The sequence below is a fragment of the Gymnoscopelus braueri genome, assembly GCF_963280865.1.
Source record: "Gymnoscopelus braueri genome assembly, chromosome: 6".
Classification (NCBI taxonomy): Eukaryota; Metazoa; Chordata; class Actinopteri; order Myctophiformes; family Myctophidae; genus Gymnoscopelus; species Gymnoscopelus braueri.
In genome coordinates, this window is record NC_137607.1 from 3,120,777 (window position 1) to 3,142,782 (window position 22,006).

Here is a 22,006-nt window from a genome sequence, read left to right on the forward strand (position 1 = left end):
TGGGTGGTAAAAACGAGCTCGCTTTCTTCAATCATACTGGTTCTCCAATCATACTGTAACATATATATGTCTGTCATTTTAAATGACAGACGGCTAAACACTACTATGCAGAACATCATATAAACAGTATAAAGGTAAGAAAAACTAAAATATGTACATTAAACAGTTTGAGGTTTAGGGCTGTTTTGAAAGTGAGTAGGGTTTTACACTCCTTCACTCCTTTAGGTAGGGCATTCCACATTGTTGTTCCATAGCAGGAGAACGAGTTCAACCCCTTCTTTGTGCCAAATCTGGGTTGGTGTCTCACACCTTCCTCTGGACAATACAACATAGATTCTCTATGGCCATAGATCGGGGGTCTTCAACGTGTTTCAGGCCAAGGACCCCCTAGCTGAGAGAGAGATGAAGCAGGGACCCCCAAAAAATTGTGTTTCAGATTAAAACTTTTTTTTTAAAACTTAATCTGCTCTTTTTTCCCTCTAAAGCTTTAGCTCTTTGCCAAACATAGTCGATCTACAAGCTTGTATTCTACTATCAAGATGTTCAAGGAGTTAAATATTCACTTGTATTTAAGGACAGGAATTATTTTAGGTTAGTTTTGAGTTTAAAAGGAGTCGAGAACCTTTATGTATTTCAGTAGGTCCTTCCACATTTTGGTGCAGCGTATTAGATGCATTTAAAAAAAAAAATTAGCCAAACTTTGGTTATGACCATGGACATCACTCACTAGTGAAGTAGTTCAACAGGTATCTATCTGGACACTGTTCCTCTGAGTATCTTAAAGAACAGACCCACTGATTCTCTGAGTATCTTTACCATGAGTAACTTGAGCCATCCTAGACTAGCATAGACTAAAGTCCTGTTTGTCTCTGGGTGGTGGACATTGGACTCAGAACATGGTCATCTGTCACATGGATCTTTTTCTCTTCATTGAAAGCATTTTAAATTTTTGAAACGATTTTTTTTAAATAGCTCCTTGGATTCTGCTTGTTGACTTTGCCCATGAACGCATAGAGGAACGGGTTGATGCAACTGTTTGCGCTTAAAACAATCACTGATATATACTGTCCAATTTTAATAGATGTGTAGTGAGTCAGGTTGATCTCTAGTAAAACAAAGATGTGGTAGGGGAGCCAACAGAGGACAAATGTGATAATCACGGCAGTCATTACTTTGAAGGGCTTGGCGGTCCTGGCCGTTCTGGCCGTCCTGTTGTTCCGTATTCTTACAATGATAATAGAAGAACACACAATGATGATGACCAGAGGGAATACAAAGCCTAGAACAAAGTGAAGGACAGGGACACCTGTAGAGCTGCTGGGTAGCATTTCATAATTGTTGTAGCATTTAGTAACCTGATTATCGTATGTTTTAATGTCACGAACCACTAAGGAGGGAATGCTCAGCGCCATAGCAAGGAGCCAGGCAACGACCACTGTAAGCGTTGCCCTTTTCAGCGTACGATTATTTCGGGCCCAAAACACAAACACAACACTCACACAACGGTCAACACGGATGACAACCATCAGGAAAATGCTACTGAACATGTTGAGGAATATGACAAAGGAGATGAACTTGCACATGAAAAGTCCAAAGATCCAAGATCCTGTTGCTTTCAGATGGAAGTCGAAAGGCAGCGTTGTGCAGAAGAGGAAGTCGGAGACGGCCAGGCTGAGGTACCATGTTGTGGTCACCGTCTTCTGCTTCATCTTGAAGCCAATGACCCAGATGACCAGGCCGTTGCCCACAACCCCGAGCAGGAAGATGATCACACGTATCACAAGCTGGGTGACGCACCATGGATCGTTAATGCACGGTGGTGAAGGACGTGGTGGAAGAAGTGGTGGAGGGGCATAGTAGTCATAGTCATACCCGTCATACCAGTCAGTGGTAGGTGAAGGTGACGTCACGGATGCCATGGTGCACTCCTATATGAAAAGGGAAATGCACATTGATGTATGTAAGTACATTTATGTTATACCTCATTTGTATCAGTTGCACATTTTGGGCTGCAGATAAAAGGCTCTTTACCCTACAGTTTCTAAAGTAATGCAAAAAAATATACAGAAAATGTATTAGACACCACATAAAACCTTTTTATAACAGTATCCAGGGGATGTACTTACAGGAGAAAAGTGTATTAAATGCATTATGCAATAAAAAAACATTATTAAATAATGTAACTTACAGTGAATTGTATAGCCTACTGTAAGTCCTTTAAGTAATGCAGTATTGAATGTCTGCACTTGCCTAAAAATAAAGAGCAAAGAAAACACATTGTAAATGAAAAGCACATTACAGTACACTGAATACATGTGCAAATGCAAAAGCAAAGTCATTGAAAGATTAATGTGTCGTTGGTATGCTGGGGGGGGGGGTGAAAAACACACAATCAACCAGGTTGGCCCGATTGACGAGGAGAGGAATATACATTATGTTCATCACGTGCGACAGTGTTCATCACCTGCCACTGTGGCATAATGACAGATATCTTCATATCTGTGGCACAGTGGCACAAATATGAAGTTTCTGCAATTATAACCGGGTTTAACAGTTTCATAGACACACAACTAATACCATAAGAACCAGACATGCAAAAGTGTCACTTTTCAGCTACAGTCACCTTTTTGAACCCAAATAGGGCAATTGTGTGACACCTGACCCAAAAGAAAACAACATGTTGTCACCTTTTTCACCTCGGGGCTGTTTGCATGCCTGAAGAACACAAACACACAGGCTGGGACAAGTCTTTCGTGCAAAGAGAAACATGCAGTGGTTGGAAGAGTGTGTGTGTGTGTGTGTGTGTGTGTGTGTGTGTGTGTGTGTGTGTGTGTGTGTGCGCGCGTGCGTGCGTGCGTGCGTGCGTGCGTGCGAGAGAGAGAGAGAGGACAATTAAAGTGTGTACGACAGATGTTAGACCATTGCAGATTATTATTGTTATTATTTATATTATTATTATGTTTTTTTTATAAGATTACATTATCAACAACATTAATGTATATAACTTTGCTATAGTGTAAATTTAGAAAGAATGCTGATATCCATCCGTAGACAGGCAACATTACAAAAGCACATATAAACATTACAATAGGGTGCAAAACAGAAGAGAAAAAACAGCATTAAAAAAGGCCTAATTTTGAGCTATAATACAAGAATACTAGAGAAACCTACATGTTATCCTATTTAAATATGTTCACAAGTTTGTCTATGATGAAAAAAAAACAATTAGTTGGACCTTAAAAGCAAGTATTAGTTCACTCACCTCAGTTCCTTAGTTTAGAATCAGAATCAGAATCAGAATCAGAATCAGAATCAGGTTTATTGTCACATCACAGGTTTACAAGGTAAAAAAGTGGGTGAAATTCTTTTTTGTACATCGTTCCCATCGCAACGTTAGTTTCCATAGAAAGGAGAGGGGGGGGGGGGAGAAGAAGAGGGTGGGGGGCAAGTGGGAAGGAGATCAAAACAAGAGAGCAACAGAAGGCCAGACAAGTTATCTACATATTTACAAAGTACCTGATATAATAATAAAAAATAAAAAAAAACTAAGGTGCCTGATCATAGCAGCAATGTATTGTATTCTGTGCATGTTATACTTATACTGTGCATGATATACAATGGACGTTAAGGTGCTTAGAGGAAAGGAGCACAATAAAAAAGACAAAAAAAAGTCAGTGCGTTATACATGGGATTAAGGTGCAAAAGGTCAGTGCGTGTCCACCTAGGGTGGACTGACCCTAGTATAATCCGCAAGTAGCTCCATGAGTGCAACAAAAAGTCATTTGTACCTGGTGTAGTCCACAGGTGTGTCCGAGGGGGGGGCTAAAGTCCAAGTCATTGTCCCTGGTATAATCCACAGGTGTGTTCAGGAAGAGCCAGAAAAGTCTGCACCGCCTGTTGTCAGGCTGCTGAACAAGGCCTATGCCTCATTCAGGCTTATGCCCCATTCAGCATTCTGACAGCAGCCGGATTAAAACTGCACCAGTACCTGGTGGTGGAACTCTTGATACTGCGGTAGAGCCCCTTGGCCGGTCGCGGTCGTTGTAGGGGATTGAACAGTCTGTGACTTGGGTGGTGCTTGTCCTTGATGATGCGCTTGGCTTTGACCACGCACCGCTTTTTGTACAGTTCCTGGAGCGCTGGGAGCTCGATTCCCATTATCCGCTCTGCCGATCGCACTACTCGCTGTAGGCTGATCTTTTCTCGGGCAGTGCAGTTCCCGTACCAGGCCGTGACACAGCCTGTTAGGATGCCTTCAACAGAGCTGTTGTAATACAGCCTGAGGATGCGATGTCCTACTCCGAGCTTCTTCAGGCGGCGGAGCCAGTACAGTCGCTGCTGAGCCTTTTTCCTCACGTGTGTGGAGTGCGTCTCCCATTTGAGGTCCTCCTCGATGTGTACTCCGAGGAACTTGAACTCGCTGACCCTTTCCACTGCAGCACCGTCGATGAGGATGGGCGCATGGTCTCTCCGCGGCCTCCTGAAGTCCACGATCAGTTCTTTGGTCTTGTCGACGTTAAGAGAGAGGTTGTTCTCCCGGCACCAGAGTGCCAGTGAGTTGATCTCCTCTCTGTGGTCAGACTCGTCGTTGTTGACGATTCGGCCTATCACTGTCGTGTCGTCGTCGTCGTCGTTTATTAATTTTTCTCAATTCTCTGTCTGCTGGAAATGTCTAGTCAAATGATGTGTTGTTTGTCCGCAAGTGTCTTTCTAAGTTATCTTTGTTCATCATCACTGATGTGCGGTTCTTGCTCATGAGACAAATACTTAGAATAATGATGACAGAGCTCTATCTAGTTCCATGCATGCTACACAAATACATGTGGCTGAGATTTCAATTCCTTATTTCTTTTTCTCAGTTCTGCTGGAAAGGTCTAGTCAAATGATTTGTGGTTTGTAAGAAAGACTCTTTCCGAGTTCCCTTTCTCTTTCCCGTTCGCACGTTCAATCCTGTGTTAATTCACACTGCCCAACTCATTTGCTAGTTTCAAGGGTTGTGGTTTCCGTTAGGGCGAACAATCTTATTTGATGTTGATGAGAAAGTCTTAGACCATGCGTAGGTGGTATGATGTAAGGTATGCTAGTGGAACAATAAAAAATGAAGGCAGCTATTAGCAAACATTACTTCTATGTCTGTGTTGTCTTGCATCCTCCTCACCTGATGCAATCATTACTTTACAAGTCACCAAAATCATTCAAACAAATTATTTAAAAAATATGTTGCTGTCTGTCTAATATGTGCATAAAGTGAAATATTTCAAACTTTTTTTGTTGTTTTAATCTTGATGATTATGGCTCATACAGCTCATGAAAATAAAAAAATATGTCTGAAAATATTAAAATATTACATAAGACCAATAGCCTACAAAACAAAAAAATTATTTATAATACAGAAATGTCTGTGAAAAGTATGCTTTGACAGCGGCCTTCAGCTCATCTGTATTGTTGAGTCTGGTGTCTCAGTCTCACACCTTCCTCTTGACAATACAACAGGTTGCTGGTAGATGTGCTGTGTTGACTCACAGTTATAACCAAGGTTATAATAGTTTTGGATTTTACATTTTAGTTTAGTTTTAGTTCGTTTTGACATTTTCTTTTTTCTAATTCAGTTAGTTAGGTTCTAGAGCGGATTTGCTAGTTTTTATTTGTTTTAATTTTTGAAAATGCTAATAGTCTTAGTCCGTCTTTTTAATTAGTTTTAGTGTTAGTTTTAGTTTGTTATACTTTGGGTTATTTGTCAGGTGCAGGATTGAAAAGGGCCCGAGAAAGTGTAGGCTATTGTGTAATACAAACGGTGGTGCTGACAGCTGGTATAAAGCTGGTACAGCGAAATAAATAGATGACTTATTAATATTTCATATTACCCCAAAAACCTTATATATTGACAAGAATGAAAACTAAGGGCATTTTGTCTAAAATTTCAGGGTTTTTTTGTTAGTTTTGTAAACACATAGAATACAGTTTCAGTTAGTTATCTTTTTTTCAGTTAAAAATGTCTGTGCAAAAAAGACAAAGTGCAAAACCATGGCATCACCTCTTTAAAAAAAAATGTATTTATTTATTTTAGGTTTAGTTTTTTTGGTAGTTTGGTAGGTTACTATAGTTAACTATAGTAACCTTGCTCTGGACTTGATACAACACAGTGCAACAACACCTAGCAGATGACACTGGCACCCATGATACCTTTAAGCAACTAGGATTCTGCATACATGTATATGCATTATACTGTACATATTTGTAAACCAAGGTCCCAGAGTGTCTGGAGGAAGAGTGAGAGGCAGCGAGTCTAGAGCCGTCTGAAGTCCAGGGTGAGGTTTTCACAGTCGGTGATGATGAACACAGCCATCTTCCAGGAGATACATAACATAGTATAGGTTTATGTGTACGTAACTCTGGAATTATTTTGTGTGTTTGCTCATATACATTCGTTGCAACTGCTCCCTGCTGAGCAAAAGTACACGTGTATAAAGCTGGGGTCTTCAACAGGGGGTCCGGGACCCCTAGGGGGTCCTCAGAGTTTCTGCAAGGGGGGCCGCCAAATCTTTGTGTGATAGGATTGTTTTAATAATAAAACATTAACATTAATAATGTACATAACAAAGTTCTGCCTTATAGGCACTTTGTAACTGGCTGTTATCCTATTGTCTGACTGCACTGGCAATGTTTATGTTCTTTGTACAAGGTATTCCTGTAGTGTGTGTGTGTGTGTGTGTGTGTGTGTGTGTGTGTGTGTGTGTGTGTGTGTGTGTGTGTGTGTGTATGTGTATGTGTATGTGTGTGTGTGTGTGTGTGTGTGTGTGTGAGTGTGAGTGTGAGTGTGAGTGTGAGTGTGAGTGAGAGAGAGAGAGAGAGAGAGAGAGAGAGAGAGAGAGCGTCTATTATCTCTCTAAAAAGTTTGTATACAGATTGTTGTCTTTGCAGAGGACACAGTGTCACTTGAGGTTAAGAGTGAGATCAAGTTGTGCAGGTTTCTGTTTGGCACGGTAGCTTCTATAATTATGTTGATGAGAAGGTCTCTGAACAGTATATGATTCCATGCGTAGGTGTGTTGTAATGTAAGTTATGTTATGAACAATAGCAAAAATGAGAGTCAAACAGATACGTGTTGAGTGATCAGATAATGAAGGCCATGGCAGCATGTAAAGGAATGCAGCGTCACTACATCCTGACGTGTCAGCATTCAGTATCACTCTACAAGGAACATTCATTAAATATAAATACATAAATATTCCTGTATGACAAGGAAGAGCAATGAAAAAGGGTGGAGGGACGTTTGAGGTTTGTCTAACATGTTTACTGATGGTCTGAATGGAAAAGTTTAACAACAATAACACTGATTTAATTTGAGCCACGTGAACCCCAGCATCCACGGACCTCGTTCCCCCAGAATTCGGCTCAAACATACATATGGGGGGAAATGCATTCTACTAGATGCTGCCACCAAAATGTGGAATGACCTTCCAACTGACATTAAAGATCTTCACTCCCTAACCAAACTATAAAGTAACCTAAAAGAATGTCTGACCTCAAAATACAAGTGAGCATAGTTTAACTATTTAACACCTTGGTAGTAGCATCCTCTGCCCTCCCACCCCTCCTTTCTCTGTAAATGTACCTGTTGATGCTATTGAGTTTTTACTGATACTGTATGTATACATTCCTGCTAAACATTGATTGATTGATAGAATAGCAGTTTGCAGAAAAAAATCACAGGAAAGTATACAGTTCAATACAAGGTCATCTAAGAGGATTTAAAACCCAAGAAAGCACTATGGCTTGTTTACATTGGGGTCCTTTGTACTCAATTCATAGAAACATTTGGGGGGGGGGGGTATAAGGGCAGGCCTCTATTAATAGAAACTACAGTCTTTCTCTTCCTGGAAAGAAGCCATTGTTCTGACATTCATATAAAAAGAAAAGAAGATAAGATAAAATAAAATAGATAGAGAAGAAAAGAGTTTGAAATCTAGTTTGAAATGACCAAACCTTCGTACCGATTTCTGAACTGTGACACACATCCAGTGTTGCAATGCTGAATTGGAACGTGGTTGCTCTATTTTAATGACGTCAAGCGCACGTCGCTTAACATCTACACTACAGGTCACTCAACTTTGTTGAGGTGTGAATTTAAAGTAGTTTTAAATCTATGCGTGTGCCTGCGCGTGCTCCTGGTCAAATAGGTTCCTGCACGGCGTGCAAGGCCGTCCAGTGAGCAATGCAACCCTGTACACATCAGTGTAAAAAAAAAAAGGACAAACATTTAGGGGAAATTTCGAGAAAGCTTACCTTGGGCGGCAATTGGGTCAGAATCGGCCCTGGGTACTGTATGAAAACGGCACAGGGAGTAGCTTCACACTCATATTGTACTACAATGAAAGCATCACCAGCAAAGAGGAGCTGCATTCAGAAGACGCAAAATAGAATTACAGGAAATTAATTAAGACCCCCTATGGGAATCTAGAAACAGAGCCTACAGGTGGATGCCGGGGAGGCGGTGGGATAGAGAAGCTTCATGGGCAGCAGCAGACAGCGAGGTAAAGCGACAGACAGCGGATGATACGGCAGGAGACAACGATGACAGCAGAGGAGGGCAACAGCAGCACGACAGCACAGCCAGAGAGAGAAGCCAGAATGAACAGGTAGGCAGAGAAGTTTAATTAACCGCCAAGATCGGGTGAAGAGAGCATGTGACTGGTCACCTGATCGGGTTGGCGCTCTGCCTTGAGTTGCCTGCCTGAACTAGCTCCGCAGGCTGCGCATTATATCACTCTACAACAGGGGTACTCAAACTTTTTTATGCCACGACCCCGTTTTATAGTGGAAATTCTTTGGCAACCCCACACTTATTCTTAGTGCAATTTCAAAGTGGAAATTAAGAATATCTTAAAATAAAAGCCAGTAATTAATTTTTTTTATCCCACGATTTTGTAACCCCATTTCTGTCTGTCTGTCTGTCTGTCTAAGCAGTGATGATGATGATGATGATGATGTCATACAGTGGGTGACCTCATACATGATGATGTCATTCAGTGACCTCAGAGACATAGTGGGCTAAAGTCTTATGAAATGATTTGTTCATCAAAGATGATTAAAACCAAATGGCTCATGGCCCTGTGCATCTAAATTAATTACAATATATTTCCTTCCATAATAATATCATTAAAAAAGTGAAACTTTCATATTATAATATCTGCATAAAGTGAAATAATTCAAACTTTGTTTTTGTTGTTTTAATCTTGATCATTATGGTACATACAGGTTATGAAAATAAAAAAAATCTGAAAATGTTTGAAGACCACAAAGAAAAAAAAGGATTTATAATACAGAAATGTCTACCATGTGAAAAGTATGCTTTGATAGCAGCCTTAAGCTCATCTGTATTGTTGAGTCTGGTGTCTCACATCTTCCTCTGGACATTACAACACAGACTCTCTCTATGCCATAGATCAGGGGTCTTCAACGTTTTTCAGGCCAAGGACCCCCTATAGCTGAGAGAGAGATGAAGCAGGGACCCCCCACTATAATGTATACAATTGCGTTTCAGATTAAACCTTTTTTTATTTTTGAGACATCCTAGACTAGCATAGACTGAAGTCCTGTTTGTCTCTGGGTGGTGGACATTGGACTCAGAACATGGTCATCTGTCACATGGATCTTTTTCTCTTCATTGAAAGCATTTTCAATTTTTGAAACAATTCTTTTGAAAGAGCTCCTTGGTTTCTGCTTGCCGACTTTGCCCATGAACGCATAGAGGAACGGGTTGATGCAACTGTTTGCGCTTGCAAGAGTCCCTGATACACCCCGTCCAATTGTCAGACTGGGGTCGAAGCCTAGTAAAACAAAGATGTGGTAGGGGAGCCAACAGAGAACAAATGTGACAATCACGGCAGTCATGATCTTGAAGGGCCTGGCCGTCCTGGCCGTCCTGGACGTCCTGGTTGTCCTGGGCATCCTGTTGTTCCGTAGCCTTACAATGATAATAGAAGAACACACAATGATGATGACCAGAGGGAATACAAAGCCTAGAACAAAGCGAAAGACACCTATATTGCCGCTGGGTAGCATTTCATAATTGTTGTAGCAATGAGTAACCTGTTTTTGGTCTGTTTTAACATCACGAACCACTAAGGAGGGAATGCTCAGCGCCATAGCAAAGAGCCAGGCAACAACCACTGTAAGCGCTGCCCTTTTCATCGTACGATTGCTTCGGGCCCAAAACACAAACACAACACTCACACAACGGTCAACACTGATGACAACCATCAGGAAAATGCTACTGAACATGTTGAGGAACATGACAAAGGAGATGAACTTGCACATGAAAAGTCCAAAGATCCAAGATTGTGTTGCTCTATGATGGATGATGAAAGGCAGCATTGCACAGAAGAGGAAGTCGGAGACGGCCAGGCTGAGGTACCATGTTGTGGTCACCGTCTTCTGCTTCATCTTGAAGCCAATGACCCAGATGACCAGGCCGTTGCCCACAACTCCGAGCAGGAAGATGATCACATTTATCACAAGCAGGGTGCCGCACCGTGGATGGTTAATGCACAAATTGTGGACAGTGTAGTAGTCAGTGGGATCATCAGTGTAATCAGTGTAATCAGTGTAATTGGGAAAAATATCATCGTAGTAGTCATCGTAGTAGTCATCGTAGTAGTCAAAGGTAGGTGAAGGTGACGTCACGGATGCCATGGTGCTCTCCTATAAAGAAAGGGAAATGCACATTGATGTGTGTAAGTACATTTTTATTATATCTCAAGGATGCATTTGTATCAGTTGCACATTTTGGGTTGCAGAAAAAAGTTCTCTTTACCCTAGAGTTTCCCACAATACTAATAATGCAAAAAACTATACAGAAAATGTATCAGACACCACATTAAAACTTTTTTATAACAGTATCCAGCGCATGTACTTACAGGAGAAAGGTGTATTGTAAATACATTTTGCCATAAAAAAGTAATTATTGTCTCCGCCAGGCCAAAAGGCATTGTGCAAAACCCATTGTTTTATATTACTCCTACAGATTTTATCCAAACGTCATGCAAATTGGTACACAGTATCTCTATAGTCATGTGATCAATACGGATCTGTCCGACTTCCCATATTCCATCCTCATTGGCTAAGGTTGGCTTCCAAAATTGGTACGTTTTGAACAAAATGCCTCAAATCATGAATGCAGTGTACGATTGCCGCAAAAGGCCTCAGAATAAATGTCACCCTTTTCACATTCATTATAGCGCCACCAGGAGGCCACAATAACGTACCTGACCTGGCGGAGACCTGTGCTCCGAGGAGCACTTTATCTAGTTAAATTATGTAATCATAACTTTCAGTGAAACATGATGAATGAAAGCACATTACAGTACACTCAATGTGCAATGTGCAACTGCAAAAATCTATCCAGTGGTCTGTAAAGCTAGCTCCCTCGTGGGGGCTCCCACTCCCACAGAGTAGAGATTGGGCCAGTTTGGAAGCCTTTTCCATCACTGATCTGTATGTATTTTGAAATAACATGTTGATGTGAGACTGAAAAACACACGATCGACCAGGTTGGGCCAAGTGACGAGGAGAGGAACATACAGTATGTTTATCACCTGCCACAGATATTAAGTTTCTGTAATTATGACCCGGTTTAACAGGTTCATAGCACAACACACACCATAAGAACACACACACACAGGCTGGGACAAGTCTTTCGTGCAGAGAGAAAAATGCAGTGGTTGGAAGAGCGTAATGTGTTTGTGTGTGTGTGTGTGTGTGTGTGTGTGTGTGTGTGTGTGTGTGTGTGTGTGTGTGTGTGTGAGAGAGAGAGAGAGAGAGAGAGAGAGAGAGAGAGAGAGAGAGAGAGAGAGAGAGAGAGAGAGAGAGAGACATTCAAAGTGTGTACGACAGATTATTATTGTTGTTATTATTATTATTGTTGTTATTATTATTATTGTTGTTATTATTATTATTTTACAAGATTACATTATCAACAACATTAATGTATACAACTTTGCTTCATTTAACAACACACTAATCATTTTATAACGACAGACAGACACTCCAAACCAAATGGATAATCCACTATGTATTATACATGAATTATTAGTCCACTATGTATTATACATGTCAGCATACGGTATTATTGTCATGGCTTATTATTCAACAGCATCACTTACACTGGCTTGAAACGGTCAAAGAACTTGAAGATCCTTCAGAGATTCAGTTGCAGGTTTGTTTCTGTTGTCTTCAGCTCAGTGGTATCTCAGCCTGGTTGTGACGCGCACCAGCTTTTGCCACCGAGTTGTAGTAGTAACTTGGTGACGCCCCCTTCTGTGACACACGCGGAACTGCCTCTCACATAGGCGGACCGCTTTAAATAACTCCCTTAACATAACCCTTGATGTACCAGATGGCACTGTGGCGTGAACGTTAAGCATTAGCCTTTCAATCCTTGGTCCTTCGGGATTGAATCCTTTTCATCGCACTATTTATTTTTCATACAATAATTATTTTATTAGGATTAAGGTTATGTTTAGGCAACGTTTTTGTCGCCCCCAGCAAGGCGGACCACTCGGCCCGTTTGGTGAAAACAGACTAACAGACCCTAATATTAAGTTAATATTTAGTAGTTGGCCAAAAAAAAATTTTACAACGTCAGAGGCGCGCCGTTTCTGGCGGACTTGAGCAACGAGAGGCATCGCCGAGTGAGCCGTTAGGCGAGCGAGTCGCTGTACCGCTGTACCGCTGTCATTGCCTCCCCCCCAGGCAAAGCCAGCGCCAAGCAGTGCTGTCCTACTGGAAAGTGGAGCATGACTAGGGGTGAAGCAGTTCCGCGTGCGTCACAGAAGGGGGCGTGTTACTACAACTCGGTTTTGACACATCATGTCTGATCACACTGCTTTAATAGTCCTTATGCAAAGCAGCTGGGTGGGGTTTTATAGTTCATTTTCCCATCTTTTTTTAAACACAGGGTGCCGTGATTTTCAGTCACCCCCCCCCCCTAAAACATGATCATTAGGTATTATGGTTATACTAGGAGGAAGATTTTTTCAAAAAAGTGTACAGAAAGTGTTAAATGTTTTTATGTGGACACGCCTCCAGTTCATTAAGGGTGCGTTCGGAAATTGCGCACCGGAGCGCACTTGCCTATTAGTTTGTATTGGCCAGTGCTCTCAGTGCTGTATTTCCGAACGCACCCTAAGTATACCTGGTTCTCACCTTAGCACCTCCCACCTGAACCAGTCCCTCCGCCTCCTCCTACAAGACCACCCACCTGTCCTTGTCCCTCCTCCTCCTCATGAAAGGACTGCCCATGGCCCTTCCCAGTTGTTTTTAAAATGCTCCAGAGCACTGGTTGTCAAACTGGGGTCTGGGGACCCCCAGGGGTCCTTAAGGGGGTTCCAGAGGGTCCACAGCAACATTTGTTTTGCATCAAAATCAGTGTAACCAGTTGAAACCTATACATTGGCTATTTGAAAATAGCAGATCTACAAGCTTTGCGACGCGTTGTGAGCTTGTAGATCTGCTATTTCAAATAGCAATGCATATACGTGGGTTTAAACTGGTTACACTGATTTCGCTATTTTCTGTTTTCAAAACATCTTTTAGGTTAAACATCTTAAGTATTCTTTTAAATTACTTATATTTACATTTTAATTTGGTGGTACTTGACAAGAAAAGGTTTGAGAACAACTGGTCTAGAACAGCTCTGACAGCTGGGTAGCCACAGTCTTTACAGATTGTTTGATAATGGCACTGGACATCTACAACAGCAAAGCTTGGAAAAATATAATACATCATATTTTTTGATGGACCCTATGGGTCCATTTGGTTCCATTAATAAGTATTAATATTTAACAGAGTATGTTTTGCCCCCTGTCCGTCCGTTCATCCGTCCGTCCGTCCGTCCGTCCGTCCGTCCGTCCGGGGGCGTGGGGAATGCTTTTTCTTAGCCAAGCCCACACCTGTTGTGTTATGATAATGAGGGGGAGGGTATGATTGTATTGCGTCAGTAAATCGCTGTTTTTTGATTGGCACGTTTGACTCTCAAGGTCTCAGCCTCCAGGAAGAAACTCGATATAGTCACAGAAGACACCATTGCCCATAAAAACACCACCAGGGTGTCTAAACACAGAAAAAGTGCAAAACCATGGCACCACCTCTATTATTTGCCATGGCGAGGTTTGCTGAGCACGAATTCTCCTTTTCAGCAACACATTAAAACCTGGGAGCTGACCAGTACAACCACAGTCTGATACTGTTGTACTGGGAGCTGACCAGTACAACCACAGTCTGATACTGTTGTACTGGGAGCTGACCAGTACAACCACAGTCTGATACTGTTGTACTGGGAGCTGACCAGTAGGCTACAACCACAGTCTAATACTGTTGTACTGGGAGCTGACCAGTACAACCACAGTCTGATGCTGTTGTACTGGGAGATGAATTATTATTTTTAAAAGCCAGTAATTCAAATGAATAGGAAATCTTCCTCTTGTGCTGTGGTCATGTATCACCACCAGATGTCACTGTTGTCATATATATATATTGTGTATATATATAGTCAATTATTCAATCACAACCTGTTGTATATTGTGTAGCTGTCTGTCTGTCTGTCTGTCTGTCTGTCTGTCTGTCTGTCTGTCTGTCTGTCTGTCTGTCTGTCTGTTAGGGGTGTGCCGATACACTAATTTCACGAAACAATACGATATTTGGCTCACAACTTCGATACGATTTCGATACGATACGCACTTTTTTATTATGAAAATATATGGGGGAGAAAAAAAGCAAATGCAAACAAATAATTCTGTTTTTGCTCAGACATGCAAACTTGTAGCTTTTCAGCTACAATAGCCGTTTTGAATCCAAAAAGGTGTTTTTTAGTGTGACCCAAAAAAATAAAACATGTTGTCACCTTTTGACCTCGGGGCTGTTTGCATGCCTGATTATTATTATTGTAAAACATTTGAAGAAGTTTTTCAAAACAATATTTTTTCCCCCCAAAACGATACATATCGCCACGAAAACGTATCGCGATATATCGCGGGACGATATATCGGCACACCCCTACTGTCTGTCTGTCTGTCTGTCTGTCTGAGCAGTGATGATGATGATGATGATGATGACAACATCATACAGCGGATGACCTCATATATGATGATGTCATACAGTGACCTCATATGATGATGTCATACAGTGACCTCAGAAACATAGTGGGGATATAAAATATAAAATGATTTGTACGTCAAAGTTGATTACAACCAAACATAATAAACAATATCAACCTTTCATTATGCAACACAAAGTCTGTTGTTATGTTTAGAACAGTGTGAAATGTCATAATATCATTCAAAAAGTGAAACTTTCATATTCTAATTATGTGCATAAAGTGAAATATTTCAAACTGTTTTTGTTGTTTTAATCTTGATGATTATGGCTCATACAGCTCATGAAAATAAAATAATCCATATCTCAAAATATTACATGGTACATAAGACCACCAACAAAACAAAAAAATGATTTATGATACAGAAATGTCTACCATGTGTAAAGTATGCTTTGATAGCAGCCTTAAGCTCATCTGTATTGTTGAGTCTGGTTTTTCATTGATTGATTGAATACTTTATATAGAAGTTTGCAGAGAAAAAAATCACATGGAATTACAGTTTACAATACAAGGTCAACTGAATAGGATTGAAAAGCTCAGAAAAGCCTACTGGCTTGTTTCAATTGGGATCCTCACATACTCAATTCATGGACACTAAATGACAGACAGATATACACTACTATGCAGAACATCATATAAACATTTTAAAGGTAAGAAAAACTAAACAAAAAGTACAGTAAACAGTTCAAGGGGGGGGGGGGTAGTTTTACAGGGGACGGTTTAGAATGTCAGCCTCCTGAAGGTGATCTTTTAGGGCCGTTTTGAAAGTGAGTAGGGTTTTACACTCCTTTACTACTTTTGGTAGGGCATTCCACATAATTCTTTGTTTGTGCCAAATCTGGGTTGGTGTCTCACACCTTCCTCTTCACAATAAACACAGCTTCTCTATGCCATAGATCAGGGGTCTTCAATGTTTTTTCAGTTCAAGGACCCCCTATAAATGAGAGAGAGATGAAGCAGGGACCCCCCACTATAATGTACACAATTGTGTTTCAGATTAAACTTTTTCTTTTTAACTTGGTCTGCTCTTTTTTTCCCTCTACACCTATTTACCTCTTTGCCAAAAATAGCCGATCTACAGGCTCACAGAGCTTGTAGATCCTGTAATGTAAAAAAAAAAAGAAAAAATCCTTTCACAAAAAAAATGTGTGGACCCCCTGTAGTAACTCTAGGGGTCCTCAGAGATAACACAAAAAGCCAGAGGGGCTTGTTTCCATTGTGGTTCTTTGTACTCAATTCATCAGTAATACATGATAATATACAATACAATACAATATATACTACAAAACATAAAGGAATACTGTGAAGCTCAATAGAATCATATGGTATATTTACAGAGAAAGGAGGGGTGGGGCCGGTGGGGGGGGCAGAGGATTCTACTATCAAGCTGTTCAAGGAGTTAAATGTTCACTTGTATTTCAGGACAGGAATTATTTCAGGTTAGTTTTGAGTTTAAAGGGAGTCGAGAACCTTTATGTATTTCAGTAGGTCCTTCCACATTTTGGTGGCAGCGTATTAGATGCATTTTTTTTTTAAATAGACACATTTTGGTTATGACCATGGACATCACTCACTCTAGAGAAGTAGTTCAACAGGTATCTACAGTATCTGGACACTGTTCTTCTGAGTATCTTAAAGACCAGACCCATTGATCCTCTGAGTATCTTTACCATGAGTACTTGAGCCATCCTAGACTAGCATAGACTAAAGTCCTGTTTGTCTCTGGGTGGTGGACATTGGACTCAGAACATGGTCATCTGTCACATGGATCTTTTTCTCTTCATTGAAAGCATTTTCAATTTTTGAAACGATTTTTTTAAAATAGCTCCTTGGATTCTGCTTGCCTAATTTGCCCATGAACGCATAGAGGAACGGGTTGATGCAACTGTTTGCGCTTAAAAGAGTCAATGATATCTTCAGTCCAGTGCCAATAAATGTGTATTGAGCCAGGTTGATGTCTAGTAAAACAAAGATGTGGTAGGGGAGCCAACAGAGGACAAATGTGACAATCACGGCAGTCATGACTTTGAAGGGCTTGGCGGTCCTGGCCGTCCTGGCCATCCTGTTGTTCCGTAGCCTTACAATGATTATAGAAGAACACACAATGATGATGACCAGAGGGAATACAAAGCCTAGAACAAAGCGAAAGACAGGGACACCTGTAGAGCTGCTGGGTAGCATTTCATAATTGTTGTAGCAATAAGTAACCTGGTTATTGTCTGATATAATGTCATTTACCACTAAGGAGGGAATGCTCAGCGCCATAGCAAGGAGCCAGGCAACGACCACTGTAAGCGTTGCCCTTTTCAGCGTACGATTGTTTCGGGCCCAAAACACAAACACAACACCCGCACAACGGTCAACACTGATGACAACCATCAGGAAAATGCTACTGAACATGTTGAGGAATAAGACAAAGGAGATGAACTTGCACATGAAAAGTCCAAAGATCCAAGATCCTGATGCTATCGCATGGAAGGTGAAAGGCAGCGTTGCGCAGAAGAGGAAGTCGGAGACGGCCAGGCTGAGGTACCATGTTGTGGTCACCGTCTTCTGCTTCATCTTGAAGCCAATGACCCAGATGACCAGGCCGTTGCCCACAACCCCGAGCAGGAAGATGATCACACGTATCACAAGCACGGTGACGCACAATGGACGGTTAATGCACGGTGGTGTAGGATTGTGGACATAAGGAACAGTGTCATTGTAGTAGTCAGTGGTAGGTGAAGGTGACGTCACGGATGCCATGATGCACTCCTATATGGAAAGGGAAATGCACATTGATGTGTATGTAAGTACATTTTTGTCATATCCTCAGGGATGAATTTGTATCAGTTGCACATTTTGGGCTGCAAACATAAGGCTCTTTACCCTACACTTTCTCACATTACATTAAGGTATGCAAAAAACTATACAGAAAATGTATTAGACACCACATAAAAGCTTTTTATAACATCATCCAGGGCATGTATTTACAGGAGAAAAGTGTATTGTAAATGCATTTTGCAATAAAAAAAAAACATTATTGTGGATCTTCACTTTTCATTATTATTATTATTATTCCGGCTGTTTTTTGACGGCTAACTAGTCCTTCATACCTTTAGCTACAAACTGAAAATGTGTCTTTCGCTGTGACGCCATGCTGTGGAAAACACACCCATAGGCTAAGCTTTGCAGGACGTGCTGTGATTGGCTAATACTCAATACCATCAACATTCTTAGCGATCCCACACTGTTTCTTCAGGAACAGTACTTTCTAGTTAAATTACATAATCATAACTTTCAGTGAATTGTAAAAACACATTGTAAATGAAAAGCACATCACAGTACACTGAAAACACGTGTTTGTTCAGTGATCGGTCCAGTGGTCTGTAAAGCTAGCTCCCTGGTGGGGGCTCCCACTCCCACAGAGTAGAGATTGGGCCAGTTTGGAAGCCTTTTCCATCACTGATCTGTATCATTATTATATTTTGAAATGACATGTTGATGTGAGACTGAAAAACCCACAATCAACCAGGTTGGCCCGAGTAACGAGGAGAGGAATATATATTATGTTTATCACCAACATATTATGAAGATATCTGTAATTATGACCCGGTTTAACAGGTTCATAGACACACAACACACACCATAAGAACACAAACACACAAGTCATTTGTGCAGAGAGAGACATGCAGTGGTTAGAAGAGTGTGACTAATAATAATAGTGAATAAAATATATTGTTGAAATGATAAATCTACAACAAGGTGAAAACATTGCTGGAGATCCTTGTGTAAAAACTAGTTTTAATGTATTCAAAGTCAGCAGCTTAACTTGAACAAAATGCTGTTTAAATCTACAGCCATGTATCTCTGCATTAGATTCAACTCTCAGTTCAACAGAGCTACTAGTAATTATGGTGATATAATAGTAGCCTAATAATAGTGATATATATAATATATGTATATATATATAATAGTGATATAATAGTAATATAATAGTGATATAACAGTAATATACTCACAGATAACACAGAGCAACGTGTGAGCCCTCTTCTGCTGTGATGAACTCTGGAAACACCTTACTGCCTGTTCACACCTAACTAATAGGTGTGTGTGTGTGTGTGTGTGTGTGTGTGTGTGTGTGTGTGTGTGTGTGTGTGTGTGTGTGTGTGTGTGTGTGTGTGTGTGTGTGTGTGTGTGTGTGTGTGTGTGTGTGTGTGTGTGTGAGAGAGAGAGAGAGAGAGAGAGAGAGAGAAAGAGAGAGAGAGAGAGAGAGAGAGAGAGAGAGAGAGATTTAAAGTGTGAAAGACAGATGTTAGACCAAAGCAGATTATTATTATTATTTCTATAATTATTATGTTTTTTTTACAAGATTACATTATCACAACATTAATGTATACAACTTTGCTTCATTTAACAACACACTAATCATTTTATAACGATAGACATCGTTCAAACCATAGACACTCAAACCAAATTAATACATGTATTATTAGTCCACTATGTATTATACATGTATTATTAGTCCACTATGTATTATACATGTATTATTAGTCCACTATGTATTATACATGTATTATTAGTCCACTATGTATTATACATGTATTATTAGTCCACTATGTGTTATAGATGTATTATTAGTCCACTATGTGTTATACATGTATTATTAGTCCACTATGTGTTATACATGTATTATTAGTCCACTATGTATTATACATGTATTATTAGTCCACTATGTATTATACATGTATTATTAGTCCACTATGTATTATACATGTATTATTAGTCCACTATGTATTATACATGTATTATTAGTCCACTATGTGTTATAGATGTATTATTAGTCCACTATGTGTTATACATGTATTATTAGTCCACTATGTGTTATACATGTATTATTAGTCCACTATGTATTATACATGTCAGCATACTGTATTATTGTCATGGATTATTATTCAACAGCATCACTTACACTGGCTTGAAACGGTCTTGAGAGATTCAGTTGCAGGTTTGTTTCTGCTGTCTTCAGCTCAGTGATGGTATCTCAGCCTGTCTGATCACACTGCTTTAATCATTGAATTAATGTATTTAATTACAGCATATGTACAACAATCCATAATACTTCTGTCTATTGTCTATTTTAGAGCATAGTGAGAAATAAGGTGATCAATCTTTCTCTCGTCTGCATACAACCTAGTAATAGGCCAAAAAGTGGTGAAAACCCCTATTTATCCTTGTCACCAGATTGGGGACTCTTATCCTAATCACTCACTAAGTTATTGGCTAATTCTTCTACCCTGTCTGTCACTCCGAGCATTTTACTGCCATAATAGCACAAAAAGGAACGATGTCCCTATATTGGGTAATATGGTAAAACTACTCTGACAGACTTCTAGGTAATCTACTCTAACGCGCAAAGAGTCCAGATCTCTCTATGTGCACTACTTTATAACGGGCCACTTGGCCCTCCCTACCTTACCTCCCACTATGCTCTCTGACCTATCCTGATATTAATCCGTCCCCTAATGGGAGTGATGTTTACTGGTAATTAATATCTTTCTTTCTCCACCCAGCTGACTTGCAATGACGATGTATGTTTTCTATTAATGGGCACACTGCCACACCCCTGGTGCGTCTTCTCAGAATTCTGTCACAGCATCCACGATATGGTTGCGTTCAGTCTGTTTCCAACTGGCAGTGTCGACAGGGAAAGTTATTACAATATCCACTAGTAGCCACAATAGCTATTACATCATCCACTCGTTGATGTAATAGCCACATAGCTATTACATCATCCACAATAGCTATTACATCATCCACTGCTGGGTGCAGGTCATTGGTGTAAAATGATATGAATTTAAGCCCCTGATCTGTACGTGGCAGATCGCTCCCCTTTTACAGCGGGGGTATACTATCTTTCTCACTCATGGATTTTCCACAGGTATTTCAACCATCCTACAGCATACATAACCAGCATACAGATCATCCCTCAACTTTCCCACTCTCCCTCCTATGTTATCTAATCCAGTTTGATAATCGCCAGCTAACCAATCTAGACAAGTAACCTTTTTCTTTACTACGTACCATAGACCATGGTAGGCTGTCTACAGTGCGCCCACAACCCTATAATACTTGTAGTATTTACACTGGTCCCTGTATCCTTCATGAATAACCCTATAATACTTATAGTACTCACACAATATTTACATGGATTCCTTCCCAGTGCCTCAACTAAGGGCTATCATTCATCACTACACCTTTGTCATCATATTACATTCTTCATCTCTTTAAACTAATTGTCTCCCTTATTATTTATTAATAATAATTAGTTAACAATTAATATGCCTATGTGGCCTTTTTACTTCTATGTAATACCTTTTCCTTCTACTTTCCTTGTTCCATTCTTTACACTACCTTTCCTTTCTGTTTCAGTGATCATCTCATCTTTTAGATAATAATTAGCACCATGATTAATCATAATGAATGTTCCTCCACTTATGTTTGACCTAAAGTATTTCTACTTCAGCTTAAGTATTTCTACTCCTGGTTCTCACTTGCTCTCTGCTTGGCACAACGCGCTGTCTTGTAATTTCCTGTTGTTCGCTCTACTAGTTCCTCATACTGTACTGGGTACTTTCCTCATCTCTTCCGCAACTCTCACTCTCCAACTCTCTTACTGCATGTCTTGATATTAACCCTCCAGCCTCCAGTTTGAGTTTACTTTGGACTACTGTTTACTGAACCAGTTTCAAGTTTACATGCGTTAATAGATCTACATCTATCATAGATATGGAAAATAACAAACACTTGATCAATTATTATTTCATAAAAGCCTATTTACAAAATTCCCCATAGCTCCTATCCCAAAAA

General features: G+C 40.3%; 2 protein-coding genes across 2 annotated transcripts in view; both read right to left on the minus strand.

Annotated features, from left to right (window-relative positions):
• The window catches only part of LOC308086406 (chemerin-like receptor 1), a gene marked incomplete at its 3' end in the record, with an annotated part of 38,914 nt that overhangs the window by 2,426 nt on the left and 14,482 nt on the right, over positions 1-22,006 (minus strand). The window contains exon 2 of the mRNA XM_080429927.1: positions 1,066-1,928. Within this exon, the coding sequence (XP_080286053.1) occupies positions 1,066-1,919 (854 nt within the window). The 5' untranslated portion in view covers positions 1,920-1,928. The remainder of the gene's footprint in view (positions 1-1,065; positions 1,929-22,006) is intronic.
• Positions 9,241-12,251, minus strand: LOC308086637 (chemerin-like receptor 1). Its single transcript, XM_080430262.1, has 2 exons — positions 12,165-12,251; positions 9,241-10,704 (listed from the first exon to the last, which is right to left on the minus strand). Exon 2 carries the CDS (start codon positions 10,693-10,695, stop codon positions 9,574-9,576), a length of 1,122 nt encoding a protein of 373 aa, XP_080286388.1. The 5' UTR covers positions 10,696-10,704; positions 12,165-12,251; the 3' UTR covers positions 9,241-9,573.